Genomic DNA, 12,813 nt, shown 5'->3' with positions numbered 1-12,813 from the left:
ATTAATTACGTTGGATAAACTTAAACATTCTGCTCCAAGTAAAATACCACTAACCTACTTCCTGTGCTTTACAATGCATTTTAAACTGTCATCTTGTAGGGAAAAAAAGTTTTATTTTTGTGTTCTTAAATTGAATATTTATAAAACAAAATGGTATTCCTAATACCAATCTAATACCAATAGCTCTTTAAAGTTTTTAGTCACCTCTTGAAATATATTTGGTTTTTAAAAGTTGCTGAAATTATAGGAAAACATCCATAAAAAATTTAACCGGTTCTTAATTTCTCACAACATTCATGTCAAACAGATTATATAAAGACAGGAAGTGGTGTCACATCCCAATCACAACATATCTGACCATATAATAATCAAAAATCAAAAGTATACAAACACGGACAAATCTGTTTTAGATTTTTTTTAGTAAAAGAAATAACAAATGTCACTGAAACAACTTGATAACTTCTTGGTTTTTGTAACTCTCTCTGAGATTTACAGGTATTTTGTTCCTCTCTTCGTGAACAAACTGCTCAGATTGTCTCAGAAAGGCTCCTTCCACAGATCAGAACTCAGGAGGCCACTTCAGAACAGTCCAAAGTTTGTTCTGACCATCCTTTGGTGTTTTTGGCTGTATTTTGAGTCATAAGACCTGTGACTGAGACCAAGCTTTCTGACGCTGAGCAGCACACTTTGCTCCAAAATGCCTTGATAGTCTTGAGATTTTATTTTAAGACATCCTGTGGCAGATGCAACAAAGCAGCCCCAGAACATTATTGAGCCTTTTTTATGTTTTATTTTTGTCGCTGTGAACATACAGCTGATGTATGTTGCCAAAAAGGACTGGTCAAGGCCACTTAATATGCTTTGAGGAAAATTACAATCCCGCATTTTTTTAGGATTGGCTTTCAGCTACGACTACAGTGTTATACTTGAAGCTACATAAATAAAATTTTCAAAAGTCTTTCAGGCTGAATAAAGATTTGTCAATAAATTGAGGGGGGAAATGACCTGAAGCAGAAACTGTGGTTTACAGATGTTGGCAGTATTTCTATAACTCTAAGGGTTGTCTGATGTCTAAAAACTGGTTTGGGGGTTGAAGGAGCTCTATCATGTGATCTGTTCAGAACAAAGAGAAGCTCCTGTAGGAGCCGATGAGCATCAGCTGTTTCCATCACACTTCACACAACTGTAGCCCTGAAAGGGGGGAAGTCTGTGGACCCATACAGATGTACAGCCTCCCCAATTTCTAACCTGGAGAGGAGGAAGCAGCTCCAACACCCACCTTTCTTCTTGGAGGTACGGGGCAGCGAGTGCTTGTCGTCGTGTTTCCCTGTGACCCGGCTGTGCTTCATACGACAGAAGAAGGATCGCCGAGCTCCACTGGCCAAAAGGGATGGCCTGAGGGGGGCCTCTGCCTGGGCCTGGACCCCAGCTGTGCAAAGAAGGTCGCCCGCAACTCAGGGTGTTTATTTGAATTTGCTGGATTAATTTTTTTTTCTAGAAGTCTTACTTGAGGCATCAGTGAGGTGTTGGTGAGGAAACATCTCTGAGGATGAAAGCTGCTCCTTCACCTTGCTGATATCTTTGGGGTGGATGAAATCGAACAAACTCTGCCCAGTTAGCTCCAACTGGAAACCAGAAAACACCTGTTTAATCTTCAATCATTATATGTATTGTGTATTTTCCAGGCACACAGTTAAATTCTATACCACAATCAAGTAAATAGTATGTTACCTTCAGTTGTTATGAAAATGCAGTTTATATGAAAATAAATTTGACTTTCCATCATAGCCTGTCTAAACACCTTGAAATTTGCCCCTGTCTCTTTAAGAACCTCCTAGCATTTCTGACGCTCCCACTTTGCAAAAAAAAAAAAGTTTCCTAGATTAAGTCTTTCTTTAATCTGTATAGGAGGGGAGGGGTGGTCTGTGGGGCAGGAGCTCTGTACCAGCAAGTGTTTAGGCAGCTCTACATGCGTACCATAGGAGATTCAAGGATTTCTCAAACATACGTGAATGAGTCAAAKCATCACTCTGGGGATGTTTTTGATGAGGAGAAAACCCATGCAAACACCACCTAGACAGGCTCCAGGCCTGGATCGGGTCCCACAACTTTCTCGCTGAAAGGCTACAAACTGTGCCACTGTGCCCCCCCTCCATTTGTCTCTTTTAGACAAATAAAACCAAATATTTGGAGTTGTTGACATCTTTTTTATAAGATCTAGAGAACAAACCTGGTTGAAGTTGAGGATCTTGGAGACAGACTCAGAGATGAAGAGGATTTTTGCTCGGTCACACCTTACAACTAATAGGAAGCCATCTGCAGCCTGCCAACAAAAACATAAAGACATATGAGTGACTTAAAGTATAAAGAGTGGAAAGAGGAAATGGAAAAGTTATAGAAACTTGGAGATAATGGATCACAGGAGAGGGGGATTTTTATACAACAGTCAACAAAAATGAAGCCAAAATGTAGAAGCAGCACATGAGTTATGGTTAGGGTTCTGCACTTAAAGAAGTGATCATCACCAAGTGTATGCACTTATATAAAAGTAAAGGTCTTTAAAGTTTGTTGCACATTGTTGCACAAGTTACACATTACAAATTAAAATACAACCAGAATTCATCCTGAAAAGGATTGTTAATGCACTCTAAAAAATGAAGTGTTGGCTACAGGACCTGGACCGTGAACTTATCTGTTTTAAAGTATTTTAGAAACAAATGTGAGGATATCTGTGTGAAATCTTGGACAGACTGGATCATAAAAAAGCAGGACAAATATGACAAAAAAAATGGGCTGAAACAGTGGTCTAGTCTTGATCTGACAAATGTATCTGTTAGAATACGGCAACAAACAATCTTGAATTTGACTAATCAGGTTCGTCAGGTTTGTCCATGAGCCTTTACCCTGAGCAGAAGGTTCCTAAGTTCATCATGAGGCAGGAAGGAAGGCTTGTGGGTGGTGTCTGTGAAGGCGCTGCTCGTCCCAACTGAAACCAACCCAAACAAAAGGGGGTTACACTGAGCAAATTAACATTAACTGCATTCAAAAACACAGAGCAGAGTTACTTTTGAGGGCTTTCAGATGTTGTACAGCTTTCCGTAGCACGGTGAGCTTGTCAAGTTTTCGAGGCATGGGCTGACAGGCAGGAATCATGGCAGACAGCTCGTCGATGAGATTGTTCATTTTGTCTCTTCGCTGCTTTTCGATCTGTCGGTGAGGCACCCTGCAGGCATTTTTATACATCAGTTTATCAGACTTAACTTGAAGGGAAGAGATCTACAATTAAACAAAAACGATAAGAAAAGTTCCAACTGCAAGTACATTTGACAAAAATGGTATTAAACGCCCAAAAAGAATGGTTCAATTTGTTTACAGTTTGGTCYGTGGGCAGACTAGTAAGGGGTATGTACAGTAAATGGCTGGACTTGAAATGAACTGGTTCATCTAGAATTGGCACCAAAGGGCACGAGTGGGCAGTTTACAAAGCATTTGAGAGTCAAAATGTTGAAGAAAAGGTTACCAGACACAAAAGATGCCATAACAACCCAATGTTAGAACATGTAGGTATGCGTGGGACGTGTGTGTGGTAATCAACAAGCATTGTGAAGGTTTGCTGAGACGGATCACACCAAGAAAGGATTCTCATCTTGTGTTCCAAACAATATGTTGTTCTGGTGTCACCCCTGCTCACTGCAAAGCCAATTTGTTTCCCCTTCTGATCATAAACTCATTTCCTTTGATATTAACATAACAGCTTCAAAAATATGCATGCCTCGTGTTATTACATTTAGGAAAATTAATAATATTGATCCTGTCATTTTTTCATCTGCTATGCATGACCTTCCATCTATTCACAGCCTCCCGACCCCTGATGAACTCATACCTTACTATAACATTAAACTCCACAACCTTCTTAATACATTTGCTCCACTCAAACAAAGAACTGTCTCATTTTCCGGCTCAGCACCGTGGTTTACACCCAACCTGCGTCTTCTCAAAGCCAAAGGACGCCAACTGGAATGCCTGTTCAAAAAATCTGGACTCACTATACACAAAGAAATGTATAACAATCATATTTTGTTTTATAAGGACTGCATTGTTTCGGCCAAATCTGCATACTACTCTGGTTTAATTAGTTCTAATGAAGGTGACTCTAAGTCTCTGTTTTCCAGAATTACTAAACCTCCAGATTCCTTTCCTCCCACATGTACTCTACTGACACTTGCAACACTATCATGCTCTTCTGTATTGATAAAATTTCTAATATCCACCAATAACTTAACCCTGTAAGTGCTGATTACACAGAATCTGACCCCCTGTTCTCCTCGCTGCCGCCTGTCATTTATTTTCTAGTTTCACTCTTCCATCTATATCTGATGTAACAACTATTATTCAAAAAACAAAATCATCCACCTGCCAGCTTGACCCTCTTMCCACAATGTTCCCACAAAGACCAATATCTAATCTTCCTTTTATTTCAAAAATTCTTRAGAAAGTTGTTGCCTCCCAGCTTCATTCACACYTTAAAAAACATAATTTTTACAAACAATTCCAGTCTGGTTTCCACCCCCATCACAGTACTGAAACAGCTTTATTAAGGATCACCAATGCCCTTTTGATGGCAGCTGATTCTGTTCTTCTTACCATTCTCATTCTTTTTGACCTCAGTGCAGCATTTGACACCATTTCTCACAATATCCTTCTCAACAGATTAGTATCCATTGGTATCAGTCAAATTCCACTTGCTTGGTTTAATTCATATCTCTCAGGCCGTACCCAGTTTATTCAATCTAAATCCCATTCCTCGAGCTTGTTTCCCATTGTTGCAGGTGTGCCCCAGGGTTCTGTATTAGGGCCCCTTTTATTTATTATTTATTTGCTCCCATTTGGCCACCTATTCCGTAAATACAACATCAATTTCCATTGTTATGCAGAMGACACCCAGCTCTACATCTCCTCAAAACCCAATTCATCTCTTCCACCTTCCTCCTTTACAGACTGTCTTAAAGACATAAGATCATGGTTTTCCTCCAATTATCTTAAACTTAGTAATAATAAAACAGAAGCTTTACTTGTTGGCACAGCATCCACTTTAACCAAATCTCAGTTTTTCCATCAATATTGACGTATCTCAGGTTAATTTTTCCCCTCAGGTAAAGAGTCTGGGTGTCATACTTGATAGTACACTTTCATTTCAATCCCATCACATGGTCTTCATACTTTCATTTACGCAATATCAACCGACTGCATCCTTTTCTCACTCCTCATGCTGCTGCCACACTTGTCCATTGCCTTATTACTTCCAGAATCGATTACTGTAACTAACTCTCTTCTTTTTGGTCTCCCAAATTAAAACTCTACAGAAACTCAAACTCCTCCAGAACACTGCAGCCCGGATCATAACCTGTACTCCATCAAGAGAACACATCACCCCGGCTCTGCCGCAACTTCATTGGTTGCCCATTGAAGCAAGAATACATTTTAAAATTTTGACTCTCACATTTAAATGCATCCATAACCTCGCCCCTCCTTATTTGTGTGACCTCCTTCACATCTCTTCTCCTTCTCGTGCCCTTAGATCCACATCTCGTCACCATGGGGTACAGAGCTATTAGCCGATGTGCTCCTCGGCTCTGGAATTCCCTTCCTTCTATCATCAGGAACACGGACTCTCTTTCCTCTTTCAAATCACTACTGAAAACGCATCTGTTCAAAATGGCATACTCTCTGTAATTTCATTTTTAATATTGTTTTACTGATCTTTTTAATTTTGCTTTGTTCTTATTAACTGTTGTTTTTAAGTGCTTTTGTAAGGTGACCTTGGGTTTTTGAAAGGCGCCTTGAAATAAAATGTATTATTATTATTATTATTATTATTATTATTATTATTATTATTATTATTATTATTATTATTATTATTATTATTATTATTATTGACCCCCCATTATATGTGCAGCTACACCTGCCCATTTTTAGACTCTATACCAGCGGTTTCCAACGTTTTTGTTATAGTTATTGCAATGGAGTGTGGTTAATGTACTGTACTTAAAAATGGATAAAAGTACCATAATGAATATTGTTATCTTGCCCATGTTTATTTGACACAAAGATATTTGGAGGCACAGGTGTCTGCTGCTGATATTTTGTGGGTCAAAAGCTGAAGAGTTTGGGAACCATCGCTCCATACAACACCCCATGATATCCAGCACCATATCATGACATCTGGCATCAACTGGATAGGTTCACCACTCTATACTGTACATCGGTTGCTATGACCACCAGAACAAAGATGGCTTCTTTGGTGCCATACAGGAGAAGAATGCACCTATGAAAAGTGGTGTTGTGTCAAATTCAGTGATGAATCTCAGTTAAGCATTAGGGGTGTAAATCACCAGCTTTATCACAATGCATATGATGATGATATGGATTGATGTTTTATTTTGCTTTGTAAATGAATCATTAATCATTTAATCAATATATCATTGTGGATCAGTTATTAGGCATCACTACAGCTGATCGAGTGTATATGGTGGAGCTGAAGGGAAAGGACCAAGCATGCTGATGTTGTGGAAAGTCAAACTGGGATCTTAATGAAGGCAGCCATAGGGTACTCTATTTCAGTGACATTCTGTTTCCAAATGTCTTACCCTTCCTTAGATGGTACTCTGGTATGGTCTTTCAACAAGACAGCTCTCATCAAGACATGTCTGTAGACTGCCTGTGTCATGTGGTCAGCCAGACCACAAGGTACCCCAAGAAACATCTACTCTTACCCAGAACCCATCTGCTGGATTGTAAGGGCAATAGTTGAGGGCTTGATTGGCCACAGGGTGAGTCAAAAGGCTCTGGACACTTCTATTTTAGAAAGAACAGGGAAAAGGAAATACCCCTGCAAGTAATGGGTGAAGGGGGACCTATCTTAATCCAACATGGCGACTATGTTCTGGACATAGCCTAAAAGATAGGCCTTCTATTCTGCTCTGAATGCTTGTTTTGTATCCAGGACTGAATGAGTTCCACACCTTTCCACATCTGGTTTGACACTATAATCATTGCAACACAGTCAAGTGATATTTCCACAGTTTAGATTTTATTTCCACAACTCTGCCTCAGTGCTTAACTTCGGGGTTTTTTTTTCAGTGAGTGTAGTTGGAATCATGAACTGTCTGATATAAAATCACCTGAAGCATTTCATTTTGACTTGCTGATCCTCGCCTTCAGATCTGCAAACAAAACCAAAATAATTTAACTTTGGCGCCCGCATTTTTCCCGGACGACAACGTAGAGCTGCAGTTTTGGTGTACCTGCTGAGGTCATCGTCTAGTTGGAAGCTGAGGCCCTGCCTGGAAGATCAGGTAGACACAATGTGGGTCATTAGGATCTTTGTTAGGACAAAGGGTTCAGTATCACATTTATGAGAGGACAACTGAGTAAAGTGAAACCAGTTTGGTTTATCCTTGCGAACAATCACACGCTCTTACTGAACATGAGTGTCTGACCTCTCCTCCACAACCCCTTTGCGTTTTCTTGGCAACTCGACAGCTGGCATCGAGGACCTAGATTGGCTTGGCCCCTCCCCTTCCTCCTCATCCTCCTCCTTCACAGCGTGATCTGATAAGTGAAAACAACGATTAGAAGGAAGTAATCAATGAATTTATTAGAACCCTTCTGTTCACCAAAGAAAATTTTACTCTTCTGCAGCTCCAGGGAACATAATATTTATTTAACTCATTTTCACTGAGGGCCACATGAGCATTATTGTGGTCCTCAAAGGGCCAGGTGTAAATAACTGTTTAACTTTGCCTAAATGTCACATTCCTCGTCTCGTTGCTACAAGCTGAGCACCGCTAAAAAACAAAAACTGAGCTCTAAATGGTATTTCCTGCATAGAAACAATGTTTTAACACGTCTTCTTGTAAACACTGAAAAGCGCTACAGTACGTGTAYGACTGACTAAATGTGAAATAAGTAATACAGAAATACTATTAAAAGTAAAATGGTTTTTGGATGGTTTTACTCACAGTAGTTGTGATAAGTAGCTACCATCTTGAACATTGAACTCTCCCACTTTCCGACAGGGAATTCCCACTGGAGCGGAATTCAAGTTTAAATTTACGACTTATATGTGGGAAATTCCCACTCCCCAGTAAAACTGGGCTGCAGCAAAAGTAACCAGTAAAAATGCACAACATGGAGATTTTACATGTTGGATTTCGACATCTGATGGCTACTTTTGAACCCTGCGTACCTCCATCTAGAGGTGGGATGCTGTCATTTTGTGGGTAAAATAATCAACATGAATGATGATAATCAACATGGGAGACATTCTTTGAAGCTCTTGTGGGCCACATAWATGCTGCAGTGTGCCACATTTGGCCCACGGGCCTTAAGTTTGACACAATTTACTTATTGAAGTACTACTAAAATGCCCAAAATAAAGTTAATTAAAAGCAGAAAGAAACTAAATTTCCTTAATCTTTGTAAAGCTTTGAAAATGTTAAATTTAAAACAAATTTCACACATCACAGTTAAACCATCTGTGACTTCATAAAAGAGCTCTGGTATGACTTTAAATGCCTTTGCATGAACGATAGAAAAATTCAAACTACTCATTTTATGTCTTTCTGAATTTATTTAACTGGAATATTGAAATGGCTCAAATCCTTTTCTTCGCAGTTGTTGGAGGAAATGATCAACAAATGGCTGAAACTATGGCAAAAATCATTAAACAATTAAAAACACACAAATGCCTCAAAATAAAAAAGTTAAAAAGTGGAGTGAAAAAAACATCTTATAAAAGCAAAGCTGCCAACTTTTTCTTCCCTTTCAGTGTTAAATTTCTAATTGCCTACTCCGCATCCACACACACACACACACACACACACACACACACACACACACACACACACGTGTGGAAAAAGATGACTACACACACAGTCATCTTTTTCCAGGCACATTTTTGATGCACTGTCTGATTGCTGCCATTAAATGGCGCCAAACCTCTGGCTGACTGAAAGTTTAAAAGCTTGTGAGAGTGAAAGAGGTCTGGGGCTGCCCTCTTACCTCGTGCTTATATAATGCTGTAATACTAACCTACTTTTCCTCAGGACTGCATACTTCAAATTGTGACATGTATGTAGTGACAAAAATCTGGAGCTTTAAGAGAAGGAAAACCTTCAAAAGGGTCTGTCTGGCCAGGACTGACCCGCATGCTGCTGAATTACATTTTATGAAAAGAAAAGGAGGTAGAGTCAAATTTTATTTTAATAATAACCCTATATTTCTTATAGATAATTAAAGAGCGACATAAATGCTGAAGCACCCCATYTTCATACCACAGCTATGAAAGAAAGAAAAACCTAAATTATACCGCAGTTACAAAAAAGTTGGTAAAATGTGGAAAATGTAGGAAATTAAACAAAATGTAATGATTCATAAATCTATATTTTATTCACAAAGGAACTTAGTAAAAAGCACCACATAAACCAAACTACAACCGGGCCAGTTGTAGTATCAGCAGATTCAGACCAAATAAACCAAACTACAACCGGGCCAGTTGTAGTATCAGCAGATTCAGACCAAATAAACCAAACTACAACCGGGCCAGTTGTGGCATTGGCGGATTCGGACCAAATAAACCAAACTACAACCGGGCCAGTTGTGGCATTGGCGGATTTGGACCAAATAAAAAAACTACAACCGGGCCAGTTGTGGCATTGGCGGATTCGGACCAAATAAATCAAACTACAACCGGGCCAGTTGTGGCATTGGCAGATTCGGACCAAATAAACCAAACTACAACTGGGCCAGTTGTGGCATTGGCAGATTCGGACCAAATAAACCAAATTACAACTGGGCCAGTTGTGGCATTGGCAGATTCGGACCAAATAAACCAAACTACAACTGGGCCAGTTGTGGCCTGCCATCTTAAAAACAGTGTCATCATTGTTGCAATAACATCTTTCAACATTTCTTCATTTTCCATTTTCAAATAACTTGAACGTTATCTTCTACTTGTTCACAGTGTTAGTCTGTCTTATTAAACATAATAAATTATTCTGTTTGAACAGTCACACAGACCCAACTCTCCACTCATTCTCATTAAAAATCATAACCAGCGAGTGAATTTCAGTGATACTGACATCATTTTTTAATCCCTCCAGAAGACTTTAGTGGGTCATCAATGACGCAGACGAGGAAAGCGGGTGCCCTTCCACCCACCACAGCTCCCTCCCTGCTGATGCTGCACAACATACCACCCACACGCCACCGGCTTTTTCACCATTTCTTTCCTCTRCGGCAAATTTTCCACAGGTTCCCGAGCCCCTGCCAGCTGTCTGAAACAACACATAGGAAGTGGACCTCGCTCTGTTTTGAGCAAGCGTACAGAAGGTCTGAGTCACTCCTGAGCTTATAGAACTGGACGTGACAAGAGGCCGTGTCGGAGACGCCCGAGCACAAACACCACCCCTGTRATGGCGAGGCACAAGAAGCTGTTAAGACACAGCATGACAAGACATACCCCTGACACAAACACTTCTGTGTTCAATTACTTTCACCTGAATAACTTTGAAGTATTCGAATGTAAACAATAAATGACCTGGTTTGGGTTTAGCTGGTACACAGCCAGGAACCAAAAATATCATGTGATAATACAGTTACCTACTTTGGACACGAAAACTAGAGCAGTGTCCAAAAACAAAAGAGCATTTTACTGTTGGGCATGTGGGTGGTCTTTTTAATAAAGTATTAAAGGATAATCCATTTAACTTTGAAGTAAGGCTCAGTCTATAGTTACTAAAGGTGTCCTGATACCCAGGTTCATATACTTGTACTGATAAAGACAGGCCACTTTGGAGCGATACCACTTTTACGCTTGGTGACATTTCCTTTTCCACTTCCAAGGTGGTGATGTTCAGCTCTGACGGGAGCAGTTCACAGTCTCCACATCCAGAGGAAATGAGGTCATTTATTTGGTAAGGATGCCTCCTGGATGCCTCCCTAGAGAGTAGGGTTGGGTATAATCGTATCGTGTGCAATTAACCGTCAGAAAAACAATAATCGATTACTTTTTGGCACTTGACGATTAATACGATTAAGCAGAGTCTGCTCAATGCTCCTCTCTGCTTCAAATATGATGAACATTTTAAAAATAAAGCTCTGTAATTTATTTATCTGTCAACACAATTTAAAACTTGATGTGTAGCTTGAAGTCTGTAATTTTGACACAATTTGGAACAGATTTTTATGAAGAGCAAATCCTTCCCACTACTTTGGTCATGTGACCAGGACATAAAGGTGTCCAGGTACTCCAGGGGATTAATCGTCAAATTAATCGTTATTAGTTAAATACCACAATTAATTGTGATTCTTTTTTTTTTTACCAATATTGACCAACCCTACTAGAGAGGTGCTTCAGGTATGTTCAACTGGGAGGAGACCCCAGGGAATACCCAGGACATGAAGGAGAGACTTTGGCTGTGTCCAAATTCAGGAACTGCATCCTTTAAAGGACCTGGCCTACCCGGTCTAGGTGGGCCGGGTCGACCACGAAGACCAGAAAAAAATGGCTGTAAAACTGGACAGTCTAGCCTTCGGCTTTATTACCGTAGGACCTATCACCTAGCAAAAAAAGACAACGCTAAACAGAAGTTATCAAATATCAATAAATGTTTTATTAATATTATAAAATAACAAAATGAGATCAAAAGGCAATACTTGAAGAAGTAAGGGATTCACCATACCAGCGAGTCTGATTTCCGACAAGAATATGAAAAACGTGTCGGTGCAAATGACATATAAAGCATTAACAACACAACCACTTTAAACTTTACATTTTTATACTGCCAGATTTTAATTAAAACAGAGTTCTTTTCTCTCACTTTGTCCATCATTACAAGCAAAAAAATTAAAATTAAAAATCTCTGGTTGGCCCGCAATGCATTTTAGGATAGGCTGAGCTGAGAAGGATCCACCAGACCCATACCTCAAATCGGGGAAAAACGAGGACGCATTTGTGGATCGTAATTTGAGGAGTCTTCGAATTTGGACAGCCTTCGGCACAGTAAAGTGACATAATCGGATGATAAATTTGGCCTTCGAAGGACGCAGCCCTTGAATTTGGACACAGCTTATGAAGAGAAAGAGATGTCGGGCTAACAAAACCAAACAACATCTGTAGTTGGAAGATATTTTAAAATAAACACRGGCATTAGGATAGCAGACTTAATTATGTTCTTAATTTAAAAGAACATGTTTCTAAAATCATTGCGTAGTGTTTACGTACAAACACAATAACTAATTGGAACCAGTACAGTATTGGCAAGTTCCCAAACCAAAGTACTGGTACTGGTATCAGGACACCCCAGATTGTTACTTTATCAGCTGTGACGTTAGTTAGAAAGATGCGAAATACTTCGTCCAGGCTAGGCTAATGGCTAGCTAAATGAGTGACATTTTTATCATTTATTAGTTTAAAACTATTTGTCAAACACTGCTGTGAAAGAATGTGAAATGAAAAATAGCTGACATTAGCACAAAGATGCAAAAGGAGCATGTTGGCTGAATTAAGCAGTAAGAAGCTGAAATTATTAGAAAACYGAATTTAGCTAAAAATGAGCAGAATAGGCAGCTACAACGTAGCTAAAATTGGTTAAAACAACAGCTGAAATGAACAGAAATCATTTAAAAGAAGCATAAAAAGTAGTGTTAATTTTAGTTTCTGCTTTTCAGTAACAATAAAAAATAAGTTACTAGGTTATTATATATAACATATATACAGTATATAACACACACACACACACACACACACAC

General features: G+C 39.4%; 1 protein-coding gene across 4 annotated transcripts in view; it reads right to left on the bottom strand.

Moving 5' to 3' along the window:
* LOC106524581 (aryl hydrocarbon receptor nuclear translocator-like protein 2) overlaps nucleotides 1-12,813 on the bottom strand; it is a 22,090-nt gene that overhangs the window by 7,894 nt on the left and 1,383 nt on the right. For 2 of the 4 annotated variants that reach the window (XM_014018441.1, XM_014018439.1), the window contains exons 2-9: nucleotides 7,482-7,611; nucleotides 7,305-7,343; nucleotides 7,182-7,223; nucleotides 3,066-3,223; nucleotides 2,904-2,986; nucleotides 2,231-2,323; nucleotides 1,508-1,625; nucleotides 1,280-1,429 (exon numbers count right to left, since the gene is read on the bottom strand). In XM_014018441.1, coding sequence (XP_013873895.1) covers nucleotides 1,280-1,429; nucleotides 1,508-1,625; nucleotides 2,231-2,323; nucleotides 2,904-2,986; nucleotides 3,066-3,223; nucleotides 7,182-7,223; nucleotides 7,305-7,343; nucleotides 7,482-7,611 — 813 coding nt within the window. The remainder of the gene's footprint in view (nucleotides 1-1,279; nucleotides 1,430-1,507; nucleotides 1,626-2,230; nucleotides 2,324-2,903; nucleotides 2,987-3,065; nucleotides 3,224-7,181; nucleotides 7,224-7,304; nucleotides 7,344-7,481; nucleotides 7,612-12,813) is intronic. The other 2 variants (XM_014018440.1, XM_014018442.1) reach the window with 2 other exon arrangements.

The sequence above is a fragment of the Austrofundulus limnaeus genome, unplaced genomic scaffold (assembly GCF_001266775.1).
Source record: "Austrofundulus limnaeus strain Quisiro unplaced genomic scaffold, Austrofundulus_limnaeus-1.0 Scaffold193, whole genome shotgun sequence".
NCBI classification, from domain to species: domain Eukaryota; kingdom Metazoa; phylum Chordata; class Actinopteri; order Cyprinodontiformes; family Rivulidae; genus Austrofundulus; species Austrofundulus limnaeus.
Note: the sequence above shows the minus strand (reverse complement) of the source record. Positions and strands in the feature narration are given on the sequence as shown.